At 49.8% G+C, this 19470-nt stretch overlaps 1 protein-coding gene across 2 annotated transcripts in view; it reads right to left on the bottom strand.

The window, feature by feature from the left end:
- tmtc3 (transmembrane O-mannosyltransferase targeting cadherins 3) overlaps window positions 1-19470 on the bottom strand; it is a 104511-nt gene that overhangs the window by 23078 nt on the left and 61963 nt on the right. For both annotated transcript variants that reach the window (XM_072484931.1, XM_072484932.1), the window contains exon 8: window positions 14801-14949. In XM_072484931.1, coding sequence (XP_072341032.1) covers window positions 14801-14949 — 149 coding nt within the window. The remainder of the gene's footprint in view (window positions 1-14800; window positions 14950-19470) is intronic.

Genomic DNA, 19470 nt, shown 5'->3' with positions numbered 1-19470 from the left:
TGGAATATTGTGGACAGCACTGGTCTCCTTATTTAAGGGAAGATAAAAATGCATTAGAAGCAGTTCCGAGGAGGTTTACTTGACTAATACCAGTAATGGGCATGTTGCCATATGAAGAAAGGTAGGCGAGGTTAGGCTTGTACCACTAGAGTTTAGAGTGTAAGAGGCGACTTGACTGAAACCTTTAAAATCTTGAGCGGTATTGATAGGGTGGATGTGGAACGGACACTTCCACTTGTCAGAGAATCTAGAACTCGGGGTGACTATTATTTTTTAAAGGGATCTCTCATTTAAGACGGAGATGAAATTTTCTCCTTCAAAGGGCTGTGAGTCTTTGGAATTCTCTTCCTCAAAAGGCAGTGGCAGCAGAGATTTGGAATATTGTTAAGGGAGAGCTAGGTAGATTCTTGATTAACAAGGGAGTGAAAGGTTATTGGGAGTAAGCAGGAATGTGGAGTTGAGGTTACAATCACATCAACCATGATCTCACTGAATAGCAAAGCAGGCTCAAGGGGCTGAGTGGCCTAGTCCTGCTCCTAATTCACATGTTCACATGCAAGTCTTAATCATTATTATATATAACCTCTCAACTGGACAGTTTCTTGAAAGAAGTCTAAGAGCCCTCCAGAAGAAAAGCTGCTGTTTGCTTTGATTGAAACAGCTGACACAGAGCATGCACTGAAACAGGCAGAACAGGTCGACTCAAATCAAAAGCTGTGGCCATCACATTCAAATGAGAAGCAAAGCTTTGACCTGAATACTTTCAACCTCCTGGGCTCCAAACTCAAGAAATTCCCTTCATAAAATTCCCATCTCTCTAATTTTCTCTCCTTCTTTATTACACTCCTTAAAACTTAGCACTTTGATCAAGGTTTTTTTTATGGCTTTCTCCTGTGCTGGGTTATTCCAGGAGGCAAACAATTTTGGACTTCAACTTAAAACGAGCAGCTTCCAGCTAATAGTTGGTCTCTTTTGTAAGATAGTTATAAGTATTCTTGGAGGGGGTGCTGGCCTTGCCAAACATAATGAGTTATCATTGGCAGCGAATATTGCTATGGTTAATGAAGTGGGTAGAGGGGGAGGGGTCGGCGTGGGGGCAGATGGAGGTGGCTTCTTGCAGGGGTACGAGTTTGGAAGCATTGCTGATAGTGCCTCTGCCATTCTCGCCGGCCATGTACGCCACAGGCCCTTTGGTGGGGGCGGCCCTGCGGGTGTGGGGACAGTGGCGGCAGCATCTGAGGTTGGAAGATGCCTCGGTGGACACCGATTTGCAGTAATCATAGATTTGCACCGGGGGAGTTGGATGCTGGGTTTCGGGGATGGTGACAGGCAGGAATCGAGCTGTTTGTGAGGGACCTGTTTGTAGGGCGGCAACTTTTTGAGATTAGAGGAATTGGAGGCGCAATATGAGCTGCCCAGTGGGAATGGGTTCGGATACTTGCAGGTACGGAATTGTGGGAGGAAGCAGCTGCCGTCCTTTCCTGATCTGCCAACCCCGGAATTACAGGATACGGTGGTGTCGAAGGAAGGAGTGGGGGAGGGAAAGGTGTCCGAGATTTACAAGGAGTTAATGAACTGGGATGGAGCCCTGATAGGAGAAGTCAAATGGAAATGGGAGGGGGAACGGGGGTGAAATGGAGTCTGGGTTGTGGGAGGAGGAATGCACGACATTCTTGTCGTGCGCAAGGCCTTATCCAGTTTAAGGTAGTTCACAGGGCGCACATGATGGTGGCCAGGATGAGCAGGTTCTTTGAGGGGTGGAGGACAGGTGTGGACAGTGGATGGGGAGGCCTACGAACCATGTCCACATGTTTTGGGCTTGTCCGATACTGACATGGGTTTGTGGACGTAATGTCCGAGGTGCTGAGGGTGAAGATGGCACCGAGTCCAGAAGTGCCGATATTTGGTGTGTTGGAAGACCCGGGAGGCCAAGGGGCAAGATTGGCCGACGTTTTAGCCTTTGCCTCATTGGTAGCTCGGAGACGGATTTTGCTGGAGTGGAGGGATTCGGAGCCACCAAAGCCAGGGGTGTGGGTGAGCGACCTGGTGGAGTTTCTAAGGCTGGAGCCAATTAAGTTTGCCTTAAGAGTGGAAGTTGCTGACTTCCGGTGGTGGCCATGGAGTGAGAGGTCGCTTATTTGATTGCTCTCACTCGTGGTGGACCATTGGGACCCTTTCTCCCGATTTATGGGGGATTTGACCGGTCGAATTGTAGACTGGTGAGGCAGAGAAGAAGAATCCCTCACCAGTTTATGGAGCCATGGACCAGAAGTGGTCTGCAAAGAAGAGATTGTTGGGCAAAGAAGAGAGTGGAGCCTGCAGCACAGGAAAACATGGCGGAGGTTCAGGAGCTGGGATTGCCGGCCCAGTGGTCAACAGAACAGCTGGTGAAATTCCTCCAGGAGAGTTTCGCCAAGCAAGGACAGGAGTAACTGGACCCGATTAAGACGGGTTTTGATCAGGTGGAGCAATGGTTGGAAGCCCAGGGACTGGCGATCCAGAAGGTGCAAGAGAAGGTGGCTGAGCACGGGGGTCAGCTAACCGCGATGACAATGGAGATGGATCTGATGAAATGAAAATCGCTTATTGTCACATGTAGGCTTCAATGAAGTTACTGTGAAAAGCCCCTAGTAGCCACATTCCAGCGCCTGTTCGGGGAGGCGTGCTGCTGGCCTGCTTGGTCTGCTTTAAAAGCCAGCGATTTAGCCCAGTGTGCTAAGGGTGCTGATGAGGGTCCATGAGAAAAGGCTACAGGAGAAGGTTGAGGATTTGGAGAATAGGTCGCGCAGGCAGAATTTGAGGATTGTTGGCCTCCCGGAGGGCATCGAGGGATCGGACGCAGGGGCATACCTTGCACGCATGTTTGAGAAGCTGCTTGGCGAAGGTGCATTTGCTCGACCCCTGGAAGTGGACAGGGCGCAAAGAGCGCTTGCGAGGAAGCTGCGGATGAATGAGCCGCCGAGGGCGATGGTGGTGCGAATGTACCGGTTCCTGGATAAGGAACAAATCTTGAGGTGGGCCAGGCAGACGAGGAGCTGCAAATGGGAAGACAACGCGTTGCGCATTTACCAAGACTTGAGTGCGGAACTGGCCAAAAGAAGAGCGAGCTTTAACAAGGTTAAATCGGCCCTTTTCTAGAAGGGGATGAAGTTCGGCATGCTGTACCCAGCTCGTTTGTGGGTCACTTACAAGGACCAAGAACATTATTTCGGATCGCCGGATGAGGCGATGAACTTTGTCAAGGACAGGAGGCTGGCAGGGGATTGAGGACACTGAACTTGGGGGCGAGTAATTCTGTGCCTGTGCTGCTAAATTTATTTTCTTTTTGAGCTGCGTATGTAGTGTTTTTGTACCAATATTTTGGGAAGTTGCTCAGTTTTGTGTGCGGGTTAACTTTGTTCTTGTGGGGGGATGGTGGGTGGTAGTTTCTTCTTTCTGTTTGTTGGGGATTGTGATGTTTTGCATTTGTTTGTTCGAGCGGGGTGGGGAACATGAGGGGGTAGGATGCTTGGCACCATGAGCAGGGGCTACCAGGTTAGCTGGGCGGGCGAGCTCACGGAAGCGCAATAGGGGGGGGGGGGCGAGCAGGTGACTAGTTTGATATGGGGGTTGGGATTGTTGTTTTGGTAGTGGGGGTGGGGGTAATTGTTCTGCTGACAGGGGAGGGACTAGCATTGGCAGTCAAATTGGAGGTCAAAGACGGTGGGCACCCGAGGAGACGTGGGACGCGAGCTGGAGGCTGGCCTAAGAAAGGTGATGGTTAATTGATCGGCGGGGGGGTTGAGGTGGAAGCTGAAGGGGATGCCGCACCAAATTGGGACGGCGCGGAGTTTATGAGGTGGGTGCTAATAGGGAGCGAGGTGTCCTTCCCCCAACAATGTCGCAGGCTTCAATATCATTGATTCTGAAGGGGGAGAAGGACCCAGAGCACTGTGGGTCATACAGACCAATCTCCCTACTGAATGTCGATGCCAAATTGCTGGCCAAACTTTTGGCCTCTAGGATAGAGGACTGTGTTCCGGAGGTGATAGGGGAAGACCAGACGGGGTTTGTTAATGGCAGGCAGCTAACGGCCAATGTTAGAAGGCTCCTAAATGTGATCATGATGCCCTTCAAAGAGAGGGAGGCAGAGATAGTGGTGGCTATGGACACGGAAAAGGTCTTTTTAAAAAAAAAATATGTTTTATTGAAATTTTTTTCCCAAACAACAATTTTTCCCCTCTTACAAAGCAAACGCAACAATAACAATACAGAAATTTTTAACAATACACAAGTAACAAAACCCCTTTATCTTTGACCTAAACTAAACTAAACCCCCCCCCCCCCCACCCTCCCCCCCCCTTCCCCCTGGGTTGCTGCTGCTGGTCATCTGTCTTCCCTCTAACGTTCCCCTAGGTAGTCGAGAAATGGCTGCCACCGCCTGGTGAACCCTTGAGCCGATCCTCTCAGGGCAAACTTTATCTGCTCCAGTTTAATGAACCCCGCCATATCATTTACCCAGGCCTCCAGTCCGGGGGGTTTCGCCTCCTTCCACATGAGTAGGATCCTGCGCCGGGCTACTAGGGACGCAAAGGCCACAACGTCGGCCTCTTTCGCCTCCTGCACTCCCAGCTCTTCCGCAACTCCAAATAGAGCTAACCCCCAGCCTGGTTTGACCCGGGCCTTCACCACCCGCGAAATCACTCCCGTCACTCCCTTCCAATACCCTTCCAGTGCCGGGCACGCCCAAAACATATGTGCGTGGTTTGCCGGGCTCCCGCCACACCTCCCACATTTGTCCTCCACTCCAAAGAACCTGCTCAATCTTGCTCCCGTTATGTGTGCTCTATGTAGCACCTTAAATTGAATCAGGCTAAGCCTGGCGCATGAGGAAGGGAATTTACCCTGCTTAGGGCATCAGCCCACATACCCTCCTCTATCTCCTCCCCTAGCTCTTCTTCCCACTTTCCTTTTAGTTCGCCCACCGACTCCTCCCCCTCTTCCCTCATCTCTCGGTAAATCTCTGACACCTTGCCCTCTCCGACCCACACCCCTGAAAGCACCCTGACCTGTATCCCCTGTGTCGGGAGCAACGGAAATTCCCTCACCTGTTGTCTAGTAAACGCCCTCACCTGCATATATCTCAAGAAATTTCCCCGGGGCAACTTATACTTTTCCTCCAATGCTCCCAAGCTCGCAAAAGTCCCATCTATAAATAAATCTCCCACCCTCCTAATTCCCAACTGGTACCAGCTCTGAAATCCTCCATCCATTCTTCCTGGGGCGAACCTATGGTTGTTCCTGATTGGGGACCCCACCAGGGCTCCCCGCACCCCTCTCTGTCGCCTCCACTGTCCCCAGATATTCAATGTTGCTGCCACCACCGGGTTCGTGGTAAACTTTTTAGGTGAGAACGGTAGTGGCGCCGTCACCAGCGCCTCTAAGCTCGTCCCTTTACAGGACTTTCTCTCCAGTCTTTTCCACGCCGCTCCCTCACCCTCCATCATCCATTTACGTATCATTGCCACATTGGCGGCCCAATAGTAATCGCCCAAGTTCGGTAGTGCCAATCCTCCTCTGTCCCTACTACGCTGAAGGAACCCCCTCCTTACTCTCGGAACTTTCCCTGCCCACACGAAGCTCGTGATGCTCCTGTCTATTTTATTAAAAAAGGTCTTGGTGATTAGTATAGGGAGACATTGAAATACAAATAAGAACCTCGGGAGGACCATCATCTTAATTGCTTGCACCCTGCCCGCCAGCGGTAGAGGCTGCATGTCCCACCTCTTGAAGTCCTCCTCCATTTGTTCTACCAACCGTGTCAGATTAAGTCTGTGCAAGGTTCCCCAGCTCCTAGCGATCTGAATCCCCAGGTATCGGAAGTTTCTTTCCACTTTCCTTAGAGGCAAGCCTTCTATTTCTCTACTCTGGTCCCCTGGATGTATCACAAATAATTCACTCTTCCCCATGTTTAGCCTATACCCCGAGAAATCCCCGAACCCCCTCAAAATTTGCATAACCTCTATCATCCCCCCCCGCTGGGTCCGACACGTATAACAATAGGTCATCCGCGTATAACGAGACTCGGTGTTCTTCTCCCCCTCTAATCACCCCTCTCCATTTCCTGGAGTCTCTCAACGCCATGGCCAGAGGTTCAATTGCCAACGCGAACAACAATGGAGACAGCGGGCATCCCTGTCTTGTTCCCCTATATAGTCGGAAATACTCCGATCTATGTCGACCTGTAACTACGCTTGCCGTTGGAGCCCCATAAAGAAGTCTAACCCAGCTAATAAACCCGTTCCCAAACCCAAACCTCCTTAACACTTCCCATAAATACTCCCACTCCACCCTATCAAATGCCTTCTCTGCGTCCATTGCCGCCACTATCTCTGCCTGCCCCTCCACTGGGGGCATCATTATCACCCCTAATAGTCGTTGCACGTTAACATTCAGTTGTCTCCCTTTTACGAACCCTGTCTGGTCTTCGTGCACCACCCCCGGGACACAGTCCTCTACCCTCGATGCCAGTACCTTTGCCAACAATTTGGCGTCCATGTTCAATAATGAAATGGGTCTATAGGACCCGCACTGCAACGGATCTTTATCCCTCTTCAAAATTAACGATATCGTCGCCTCCGACATCGTCGGGGGTAGAGTCTCCCCTTTCCTGGCCTCATTGAACGTCCTCACCATCAACGGGGCCAACAAGTCCACATATTTTCTGTAATACTCCACCGGGAACCCGTCTGGTCCTGGGGCCTTCCCTGCTTCCCAGTCCCTTAATAACCTTGTCCACCCCAATCGGTGCCCCCAGGCCTACCACCCCCCGCTCCTCCACTTTCGGGAACCACAATTGGTCCAGGAACTGCCGCATCCCCTCCTCTCCCTCTGGGGGTTGAGACCTATACAGTTCCTCATAGAAGGTCTTGAACACCTCATTTATCTTTCCTGCCCTTCGCACCGTGTCTCCCCTTTCGTCTCTAATTCCTCCTATCTCCCTCGCTGCTGCCCTCTTTCGCAATTGATGAGCCAACAGGCGACTAGCCTTTTCCCCATATTCATACCTCCTCCCCTGTGCCTTCCTCCACAGTACCTCCGCCTTTCTGGTGGTCAGAAGGTCAAATTCCGTCTGGAGTCGTCTCCTCTCCCTGTACAATTCCTCCTCCGGGGTCTCTGCAAATTCCCTATCCACCCTTAAAATCTCCCCCAGTAATCTTTCCCTTTCCTTGGCCTCTGTTTTCCTTTTGTGGGCCCCAATGGAGGTCAGCTCTCCTCTGACCACCGCTTTTAGTGCTTCCCATACCACTCCCACAGGGACCTCGCCGTCGTCATTGACCTCCAGGTATCTCTCAATACACCCCCGCACTCTTGCACACACTCCCTCATCCGCCATCAGTCCCACATCTAATCGCCAGAGTGTTCTCTGCTCCCTTTCCGCTTCTAATTCCAGGTCCACCCAATGTGGGGCATGATCCGAAACCGCTATGGCTGAGTACTCAGCTTCTTCCACCCTAGAGATCAACGACCTTCCCAAAGCAAAAAAATCTATCCGGAAGTACACTTTATGGACATGGGAGAAGGAGGAAAACTCCCTAGCCCTAGGTCTAAGAAATCGCCAGGGATCCACTCCCCCCATTTGGTCCATAAACCCCTTAAGTACCTTGGCCGCTGCCGGCCTTCTTCCGGTCCTTGAGCTGGATCTATCTAGCCCCGGGTCCAGCACCGTATTAAAGTCCCCTCCTAAAATCAAGTTTCCTACCTCCAGGTCCGGTATACGCCCCAGCATCCGTCTCATAAATCCCGCATCGTCCCAGTTTGGGGCATACACATTAACCAACACGACCTCCATTCCCTCCAGCCTGCCACTCACCATTACATATCTACCTCCGCTATCTGCTACGATGTTCTTTGCTTCAAATGCTACCCGTTTCCCCACCAAAACGGCCACCCCTCTATTCTTTGCGTCCAGTCCTGAGTGGAACATCTGTCCCACCCATCCTTTCCTTAGCCTAACTGGTCCGCCACCTTTAGGTGCGTCTCTTGGAGCATAGCCACGTCTGCCCTTAGTCCTTTCAAATGCGCGAGCACTCGGGCCCTTTTTATCGGTCCGTTCAGGCCTCTCACGTTCCACGTGATCAGCCTCACTAGGGGGCTACCTGCCCCCCTCCCGTGTCGACTAGCCATTACCTTCTCTAGGCCAGTCCCATATCCCGCCTCCGCGCTCCCGCTCGCTCCCCCAGCGTCGCACACCATCCCCACCCACCCACTCTTTAGCCATTTCCTTTTGGATTTCCGCAGCAGCAACCCAGTTGTCCCCCCCCCCCCCCCCCGCCCCCCTCCCCCCCAGATCTCTTTCTAGCATGATTGCTCCCCCCATATTACTTCCGTAAGTCAGCTGACTTCAACTGACCCCGGCTACTCCTGCTCACTCCTCGACCCCCCCGTGTGGGAAACTCCCATCCGCCTTGCGCCTGTCTTCCCGCCTTATTCTTTCTGGCGCGGGAACATCCCTTTACCTGACCCGCCTCTTATGGCGCAGCTCCCTTTCCCCTCCCCCTCCCCTTCCCCATTCTCCAACTATGTCCCGTCTTTCCCCACTCACCGGCGCCCACATTTCCCCAATGTCTCCCCCCTTCCCAATTTACTTCTCAATTAACTTCAACCATAACATTAACAATAACATTTCCTGCAGCATCAGTCCCTCAGTTCCGATCCAATTTCTCTTCTTTGATGAAGGTCCATGCTTCCTCCGCCGTCTCGAAATAATGGTGTCTCTCCTGATAAGTGACCCATAGTCTTGCCGGCTGCAGCATCCCGAACTTCACCTTCCTTTTATGCAACACCTCTTTGGCTCGGTTGAAGCTCGCCCTCCTTCTCGCCACCTCCGCACTCCAATCCTGGTATACCCGTACCACTGCATTCTCCCATCTGCTACTCCGCACCTTTTTAGCCCATCTCAGGACCTCTTCTCTATCCTTAAGGCGGTAAAATCGCACGATTATCGCCCTGGGTGGTTCTCCCACTTTTGGTCTTCTCGCCGGAATCCGATTTGCCCACTCCACCTCCAAGGGGCCCGTAGGGGCCTCAGCACCCATCAGTGAGCTCAGCATCGTACTTGCGTACGCTCCACAGTCCACTCCTTCCACACCCTCAGGGAGACCCAGTATCCGAAGGTTCTTCCTTCGCGCTCCATTTTCTAGGGCTTCGATCCTTTCAGTACACTTTTTATGAAGTGCCTCATGCGTCTGTGTCTTAACCGCCAGGCCCAGGATCTCGTCCTCAATATCTGTCACCTTCTGCTCCACCACGCGGAGCTCTGTCTCCTGGGTCTTTAATGTCTCCTTGAGCCCCTCAATTGCCTGTAGCAACGGGGTCAGCACCTCCCTCTTCAGCAGCTCCACGCACCGTCTCACAATTTCATCGTGCTCAGGCCCCCATGTCGCCTGCGCTTTCTCCGCCGCCATCTTGTACTTCTCTCTTTCTGACCCTTTGGTCGACGATTCCTCGCGCTTCAGCCGCCGCCGCCGGTTTTTTCCTCCTTCGTTTGGGGGGGGACTCCCTTCTCACACACCCCACACCGGGTTGCGTCGTCGAAAAATTCCCCGTTGGGGCTCTTAAAAGAGCCCGAAGGTCCGTCGGAGCTGGAGCCGCCGAAGCGTGCGGCTAGCTAGGCATCACCGCAACCGGAAGTCCGGAAAAGGTCTTGACCGGGTGGAATGGAATTATCGGTGGGAGGTCCTGGGACGGTTTGGGTTTGGGCAGGGTTTTATTGACTGGGTTTGGTTGCTATACCAGGCATTGGTGGCGAGTGTGCGGACAAATCGGCTGAGTTTGGACGTCTTTAGATTGCATCGAGGGACAAGGCAAGGATGTCCTCTCTCCCCACTGTTGTTTGCCTTGGCCATAGAGCCATTGGCGATGGTGCTGAGAGCATCAAAGGACTGGAAGGGGCTAGTCCGGAGGGGGGGGGGGGGGTAATGGAACACAGGGTCTCATTATATGCAGACAACCTACTCCTATTAATTTCTGACCCGTTAGGGGGGATGGGGGAGATTATGCAGATCTTCGGGGAATTTGGCCGGTTCTCGGTGTACAAATTGAATATGGGTAAAAGTGAGGTTTTTGTGATCCAGACAAGGGGCAGGAGAGGAGATTGGGGGAGCTGCCGTTTAAAGTGGTGGGAGGGAGTTTACGTTATTTGGGAATTCAGGTGGGACGAGGATGGGAGCAGTTACATAAACTAAATTTGACCCGACTAGATGTGCAAATGAAGGAGGACGTTCGGAGGTGGGACATGCTCCCACTGTCACTGTCGGGGAGGGTAAATACCGTAAAAATGACGGTCCTTCCGAGGTTTCTGTTTGTTTTCCAGTGCCTTCCTATTTTCATACCAAAGGCCCTTTTTAAGCGGGGTGAACAGGGTGGTCTCTGGTTTTGTGTGGGTGGGTAAAAACCCAGCGAGTAAATAAAGTGCTGCTGGAGCGAAGGGGGTGGGGGGGGGGGTGTAATTACTACTGGGCGGCAATATAGCCATGATCAGGAACTGGGGGGGGGGGGGGGGGGGGGGGGGCGGAGCGAGTAGAGGCGGCCTCATGTAAGGGCACAAGTTTGGGGGCATTGGTAACAGCTCCTCTGCCGTTCTCGCCGGCCTGGTACTCCACAAGCCCAGTAGTGGTGGTGGCCCTGAGAGTCTGGGGGGCACTGACAGAAACATATGGAGTGGAGGAAGCGTCGGTGTGGGCTCCAATTTGTGGTAATCACCGGTTTGTCCCGGGGAGGCTGGATGGGGGGTTTCGAAGGTGGCAGAGAACAGGGATTGAGAGGCTGGGGGATCTATTTATTGATGGGAGCGTTCCATGTTTAGTGGATTTGGATTGGAGGAGGAGTTTGAATTGCCGGGAGGGAATGGGTTTCAATATCTGCAGATAAGGGATTTTGTGTAAAGGCAGGTTGCGACCTTTCCGCTTCTACCGCCACAGGGGATACAGGACAAGGGTAGTTTCTAAAATGGGGGAGGGGAAGGTTTCGGAAATCTCATGGGGTGAGAGGAAACTCAGATAGGTGAGCTAAAGCGTAAATGAGAAGATGAGCTGGGTAAGGAGTTAGAGGCGGGTCTGGGGGAGGATGCCCTGAGCAGAGTCAACACATCCTCATCATGTGCCAGGCTCAGCCTGATACAATTCAAGGTGGTTCACCGGGCACACATGACGGTGGCCCGAATGAGCAAGTTTTTTGGGATAGAGGACAAGTGTGTGAGGTGTACGGGAGGGCCAGCAAACCATGTCCATATGTTTTGGGCTTGCCCGAAGCTTAGGGTATACTGGCAGGGATTTGCAGATGTTATGTCCACAGTACTAAAAACAAGAGTGGTGCCGAATCCAGAGGTGACGATCTTTGGAGTGTCGGAAGACCCGGGAGTCCAGGGGGCGAGAGAGGCTGACGGTTGGGCCTTTTGCCTCCTTGGTAGCCCGGAGATGGATCTTATTAGCGTGGAGGGACTCAAAGCCCCCAAAATCAGGGGTTTGGGTTAGTGACATGGCTGGGTTTCTCAGACTTGAGAAAATTAAGTTCGCCCTGAGAGGATCAACGTTGGGGTTCGTCCGGAGATGGCAGCCGTTTATCGACTTCTTCGGAGGAACCTAAACAGTCAGCAGATTCAATCGGGTGGGGGTGGGGGGGGTGTTTAAAAAGTGTAAGTTGATGGGTTTGCCCGGAGATGGAAGCCGTTCATCGACTTCAAGGAAAATTGAGGTGTCAGCTGGGGTGGGGGGTGGAGAATAAAGGGGTTAAAAAGGGAAGGGAGGACAGGAGGAGTGGAACGGCAGGGAGGTTGGGCCGTTCGGTAGTTATTTATTATGAGGTTTCTGATGTTTACTCTAGGTGTTGGTTTGTGTTTAATGTTTATACAAATGCCTGAATGAAAATATTTTTTTTAAAAAGTATTCTTGGATGTTATTCAGATGCTATTAGACATGCCAACTGTGATTTGCCGAGCATTGTCAGATAACTGGGGAGTTGTTTCATTTAAGTCGCAGCTGGCTTAGGGTTTCGAACTGTAATGAACACAGCAATCAGTTTGCTTTAGTGGGTGACTGTCTGCACTATGTTTGGAAAAACCTAAGCCAAGACCCATAGTGAGAGTGATAAATAAATTGGTGGTTGCTTTCTACTACTCATCCATAGAAACCCTACAGTGCAAGAGGCCATTCGGCCCACTGAGTCTGCACCAACCCTCTGAAAGAGCACCCTATTTAGGCCCACTCCCCATCCCCACAACCCCATCAAACATGCACACCGTTGGACTCTAAGGGACAATTTATCATGGCCTGCACATCTTTGGACTGTAGGAGGAAACCAGAGCACCCAGAGGAAACTCACGCAGGCACAGGGAGAACGTGCAAACTCCACACAGTCACCCAACACCGAAAGCGAACCCGGGTTCCTGGTGCTGAGGAGCAGCACTAACCACTGTTTCACCATGCCGCCCTTTTACTGGATCTGGTGTTAGATCGCTGATTAGAAGAAACCAAATGGCAGTGTGTTTTGGCTCATTCTATACACACTTACTGACACTGACTGCAAGAGGGACAGTATCGTAAAGAAGGATAAACTTTCACTCCATCCACCACAATGAACATTACTCCCGCTACCACCGACCGATGTACAGCAACAGCAAAGTGCATCACCTACCAGATACACTGCAACAACTCACTCAGCCACTTGACAGCACCTTCCAACCCACCTCCACCAACGAGAAGGGCAAGAGCAACAGATGCCTGTGAACAACTCTGCCTGCAAACTTTACCCAAGCAACACACCATCCTGATTTGGAGCTATATCCCCATTCCTTCACAGTCACTGGGTGAAAATCCTGGAACCTCCTTCCTCAGAGCATTGTGAGTGGAGCCTACACCACATGGACTGCAGCCGTTCAAGAAGGCAGACCACCAACTTCTCAAGGGCAACTACTTGCATTTATTTCCCCTCACCCTCCTCCATATCAACTCCCCAATCCCAGCTCACACAAGCTCCCTATCCTCCCCGTTCATGCGAGTGGTCTTCCCCAACCTACTCCTCACCATTACCCTGAACCTGCTGCAGGGATCAAAGTGGAACTTGGACAAGGAATACCAAATATAACAGAACTGTGAGCTCAGCACAGGGAGTAAAGTTCAGGGGCAAGTCAGGACGGATAACTGGGCAGAGTACATGGCTTTGGATTGTGACACTTTGGGACAATTTAATACAGATTCTGCAATAAAAAAGTGGCAGTAATTTTTGAACCATGTGGTTGGATACAAGCAGCTTTGGCAACACTTTGAGAACTATTAATCCCAGCTCACTGTAATAGAATCATTACACTCCCATGATTGAGGCAGCCTGGGACACCAGATGTAGAGGATGCTGGTTTAACAAAGACTTCCTCTCTAAGAAGGGGTGGCCAAAACCTTGGTCAAAGAATTGGGCCCAAACTGTCCCTGAAGATTTTTTTTTGTAAAAAGAGAGTTCAGAAGATGAAGAAGGGTGTCTGAAGAGCAACAGAGTACCTAAAGATCTGGGGATGCAGGGAAGCCGGACTTAGAGGGATAGAGCAGTCGGATGGGGGCACAGAGCTGTGGGAGGTTACAGAGGACAGCATGGCGCAAAGCCATGGAGGGATTTATAGATGAATGCAAGAATTAGACAGAAAGTGCAACACAGAAAGCAGGCCATTGGGCGCATCTGTTACGTGTGTTTGTTTATACTCTACGTCTCACAATCTCTCTACGTTTTAATACATTTATTGCATCCAGTTCTTTCTCCTCCCCCCCCCAATTAAGGGACAGTTTAGCGTGGCCAATCCACCTACCCTGCACATCTTTGGGTTGTGGGAGTGAGACTCAGGCAGACAGGGGGGAGAATGTCCACATTCCTCAATCCCTCTACTTCTAACAGTATCAACATACCCTCCTATGCTTTTCTCTTTCATGTATTGATCCAGTTTCCCCTTAAATGCATTTATGCTATTCACCTCTTTAATCCATGTGGTAGCAAGTTTGACAATCTACACTTCCCTGGGTGAAGACGTTTTTCCCAAATTCCTTATTGGATTTATTAGTGATTATCTTCAACTTATGCTCGCTAGATTGGTTCCCTCTAAATGGGGAAAGATTCATAGAATCCCTAGTGCAGAAGCAGGCCATTCGGCCCATCGAGTCTGCACTGACATCTGAAAGAGCACCCTACCTTGGCTCAATCTTCAACATTATCCCTGTAACCTCACCTAACCTTCAGACACTAAGGGGAAATTTAGCATGGCCAATCCACTTAATCTGCACATCTTTGGATGGTGGAAACCAGAGCACTCGGAGGAAATCCACACAGACACGGGAAGAAAGTGCAAACTCCACACAACCACCCGAATGGAGCGGTGAGGCAGCAGTGCTGATCACTGTGCCACCCTTAAGACCTTCTCTACCAAACCTTTTCATAATACCTCTTCGCTTTTCTAGAGAAGAGAGACTAGGCGTGTTCAATTTTTCCTGATAGGGATAATTTCTCAGTTCTGCTGTTATTTTTGTAAATTATTTTGCACCTTCTCGATATCTTTTTTATTGTACAGAGACCAGAACCATGCACAGTATGCATGCATCTAGCCAAATTTCTATACAACTTAATTGCTTTTCAATTGCATGCCTCCAGAAATGAACCCTGGTGCTTTGTTAGAATTAAGCAGCATGCTTAATCTTATTTTCATTGTATTACTAATGATCAATGCAGAACATTGTGCACACTGCAAATGAAGTGATGTAAAGATTCAACACAATTATAACAGTACCGTGTTTCTGTTATCTTCCTCCATCCATGTGCAACCAGCAAACAAAATCCCATGCTGGGTACGTAAAGCACGCGCTCTGCTACCACAAATCCAACTGGGAAGAACAAGTTTGATGCCGGAATGAATGGCAACACCATGAAAGAAAGTGCCTGGAAAGGGAGAGAGCGATGTTGAGCCAAATGTAGAATCAGAAGTCAAAAAACAAACACAATTTATGATGCCATTAGTGAGCAAAACTGCGCAAAGTATTTTAGTGAGTGAGAGAATGGAAGTCATGCCATGGTTGGAGGCTGACAGTTTGCTTTCGAGAGTGGAGAGAGCAGTGGAAATGTGAGAAGGTTTAACTGGCTACAGAACCCTTGGGGAGCGGGTCTCAGGGAGGAAGCTAAAATCTATAAATGCAAGTCTCCCCCTGCTCACCATCGCCTGCCCCTTCAATGACAGCACTGGTCAAATTAACAAGAGCCAGCAAACAAAAATCACAATTAAATGTTAAAACCAAATGTTTTAAAAACATTACTGATCAAACTTTCACTCCACTGCTCATTTTGCAGCAGTGGTTTTCCCTATTGCTTAAAACAGTGCAAACCTGACTCATTTATTTGACAATGTACAGCTGTGGAACTCAACTACTATTTTCTTTTATTTGTTGATTTGTTCTCAGGAAGTAGGTAATGTTAATCATTCTTAGTTGCTCTGGTTGTTTTACAAACAGGTGGCTTATTGAGGCATTTTAGAATCAGCCCCACATCGGCCCGACCAGACTCAACTGGGTAGTGCTAGCAGCGTTGGGTAGTATGTCCAGCCACCTCAGTCCTTAACCTCATCCAAATTGTTCCATGGAAAAATGGGCACCTTGATTACAGCAATAGCAATTTGCATTTATAGAACACCTTTAACACAGGCGGTCATGCCATGGTTTAAAAAACTTAAAATGCAGCCACTGCGGCACTATTTGCACTGGCCGGGCCACATTCCTGCACATCAATCTCCACTTCATCTCCCTCTTCCCATCCAAAATTAATTACTGCACTAAGACCTGGGAATTGTAAAGAGATTCAGAGATAAAATTAAAAGATAAGAAACCTGGAACCTATGCCAACAGGAAGCATGCACAGTATTCTTTTTAAACTGAAGAAATCTGTTCAATTTTCTGATAGAGGTGATGGTTGTTTGACTGAACATTTGAGGACCCACTGCTCATGAACAATATTAGAGAAAGACCTTGCATTTATGAAGCTCCCTTCAGCATGCTCCAGGATACTTTACAGCCAATTAAGCACTTTTGAAGCGTAGTCATGGTTGTAAAGCAGGTAATGTTAATGCACTTTGAAACTAAGGGAACACAGTCAGATGCAGCTTTGTGTATCTCGTCCCAAATATATACCTTAATCTTATTACTCAAGTGGAAATTTTCCCATTTTTATGGCCTCAAGAGATTTGGTGAAAACAAAATTCAGTTCGCTTGGAGCAAAGAAGGCTCAATGGAAGTTTGACAGGTATTCAAAATCATGTGGGTCCAGAAAGAATAGACAGAGCGAAACTGTCCTCATGTATGAAGGGAGATTCAAATCAATAGGGAATTAAATACCCCCATGTGTTATTGGAGCTGCACTCGCTCGAGCAAGTGGGGAGTATTCCTTTTTTAAAAATATTTTTATTCTCCTACTTTTTCACATTTTCTCCCAAATTTACACCCACCAACAATAAACAATAATCAGCAACAAATATGTCAATCCCCATAATAACAACGATCCCATCCTCCCACCAACCCCCAAACATTGGCCCACATGTTTACATAAACAAATGACAAAAAGGAATCAGGGATTACCCATAGTCACCCTTAATACACACAGCCCCCCCCAACCCTCCCCCCCCTCCATCCCCCCCAACTAATGCTCGATGTTATCCAGTTCTTGAAAGTGCATAACGAATAATGCCCATGACTTGTAGAACCCCTCCGTCCTTCCCCTCAGTTCAAACTTAACCTTCTCAAGAGCCAAGAATTCCAACAGGTCCCCCCGCCACGCCAGGGCACAGGGTGGAGAGGCTGCTCTCCATCCCAACAGGATCCGCCTTCGGGCCATCAACGAGGCGAAGGCTACGATATCTGCCTCTGCACCCGTTTCCAACCCTGGCTGGTTCGACACCCCGAATATGGCCTCCTGGGGACCCGGGTCCAGTTTCAAATGCACCACCTTGGAAATTACCCTAAAAACCAAATTCCAGTAATCCTCTAGCTTTGGACAGGACCAAAACATATGAACGTGGTTAGTGGCCACCTCCCCCCCCCCCCCCCAACATTCACACACATCTTCTACCCCTTCAAAGAATCGGCTCATCCTCACCCTCGTGAGGTGTGCTCTGTATACCACCTTCAGCTGTATCAGCCCCAACCTCGCGCACGAGGTGGAGGCATTCACTCTCCGGAGCACCTCACACCAGACCCCCTCCTCTATGACCTCTCCCAACTCTTCCTCCCACTTTCTTTGATCCCTTCCAGTGGTGCCTTATCCTCTTCCAAAATAGCTCCGTATATCGCTGACACTACCCCCTTCTCCAGTCCCCTTGTCGTCAGCACATCCTCCAGCAATGTGGAGGCCGGTTCCTCCAAGAAGATCTGTATCTCCTTTCTGGCAAAATCTCAAACCTGCATGTATCTAAACATTTCCCCCCGCTCCAGCCCATACTTCGCTTCCAGCTCCTTCAATCCTGCAAACCGACCCCTAAGAAACAAATCTTTTAGCGTCTTAATCCCCTTCTCTTCCCATTTCCGGAAATTTCCATCCCACCTACCTGGCTCAAATCTGTGGTTCCCCCGAATCGGCATTTCCCTTGACTTTGTCCCCAACCCGAAGTGTTGGCGAAACTGCCTCCAAATTCTCAATGAAGCTATTATTACCGGACTCCCTGAGTATTCCGCCGGGGCCATCGGGAGCGGCGTTGTTGCTAGTGCTTTCAGTCCCGACCCCCTGCACAAATTCTCCTCCATTCTGACCCACTGGGAATCAACCCCTCTGACCCAGCTCCGCACCTTCTCCACATTCGCCGCCCAGTAGTAGTACATCAGGTTCAGAAGACCCAAATCCCCTGCCTGCTTTCCCCTCTGTAGTAGCACCTTTCTCACTCTGGCCACCTTCCCTCCCCATATGAACAAGGTAATCCTTCCCTCAATCTCCCTGAAAAAAGCCTTTGGCAGGAAAATCGATAGGCATTGAAAAATAAACAGAAATCGTGGCAACACATTCATTTTAATCGCCTGTACCCGACCCGCCAGTGACAGAGGGAGACCATAAGTGGGGAGTATTCCATTACACTTCTGACATGCGCCTTGTAGATGGTGGACAGGCTTTGGGGGTCAGGAGGTGAGTTTTTCGCTCTAGGATTCCTAGCCTTTGCTACCTGTGGCAGCCACGGTATTAATGTGGTTAGCACAGTTCAGTTTCTGATCAATGGTACCCCCAGGATGTTAATTGAGGGGGATGCAGCGATGGTAATGCCATTTAATGTCAAGGGACGATGGTTAGATGCTCTCTTGTAGGAGATGTTCTTTGATTGGCACTTGTGTGGCGCAAATGTAGCTTGCCTTTGGTCAGCCCAAGTTTGGATATCGTCCAGGTCTTGCTGCATTTGAACATGGACTGCTTCATTATCTGAGTTGTGAATGGTACTGAACATTGTGCAGTCATCTGCAAACAACCCCACCTCTGACCTTATGATGGAAGCAGTTAGGTAGCACGGTGACACAATGGTTAGCACTGCTGCCTCACAGCGCTGCAGACCCAGGTTCGATCCCGGCCCCGGGTCACTGTCTGTGTGGTGTTTGCACATTCTCCCCATGTCTGCGTGGGTCTCACCCCCACATCCCCAAGATGTGCAGGTTAGGTGAATTGGCCACGCTAAATTGCCCCTTAATTGGAAAATAAAAGAATTGACACTCTAAATTTTTTTTTTTTAAATGATGGAAGCAGCTGAAGATGGTTGGGCCTTGGGCACTACCCTGAGGGACTCCTGCAATGAGGTCCTGGAACCGAGATGATTGACCTGAAACCACCACAACCATCTTCCTTTGTGCTAAGTATGACTCCAACCAGCGGAGCGTTTTCAACCTGATTTCTATCGTCCAGCTGATTCGCTGGTTCCTGCAGGCAAGAGTTGGGCCTGTTTCTGGCTGGACAAAGATCACCTTGTACAAGAGGCATGTACTGTATTACTAATCATGGCCAGAGTTGGCTCCTGAGAGAGAAATTTTACAGATTGTTCTCCCCACATGGCCTGGGGTAGTGTGGGCGAGGAGGTAGAAAGAGGGTATATATTTTAATACAAAAGATGTTGCAATTCTGTGGGGCAGACTAGATGGAGTAAAAGGTCATATTTTGATGGTCAATTTTCATATGTTCCTTCGCCTTTCGTCTCACTGTAGGGAGGAACTTTTAAGCTGCTTAATGTAACTTGCTGTTGAATATGACAGGTAATTTACCGAATAACTCAGGGAGAGACTTAAATATGATGTATGTGTTTATTTAAGCTCATTAGTGAGAAACCTACTTCCTAGAAGAGTTCGATGGAGCAATTTGTAAATGCTTGCTGAAAGCTTCAGTCGAAAAACATCTGATGCAATATTAATTGCATTCTAGTTGCCACACTACCAGAAGGACGTGGAGGCTTTG

This window comes from Scyliorhinus torazame, chromosome 19 (assembly GCF_047496885.1).
Source record: "Scyliorhinus torazame isolate Kashiwa2021f chromosome 19, sScyTor2.1, whole genome shotgun sequence".
Taxonomy (NCBI): domain Eukaryota; kingdom Metazoa; phylum Chordata; class Chondrichthyes; order Carcharhiniformes; family Scyliorhinidae; genus Scyliorhinus; species Scyliorhinus torazame.
This window is presented reverse-complemented; position numbering and strand designations above follow the sequence as displayed.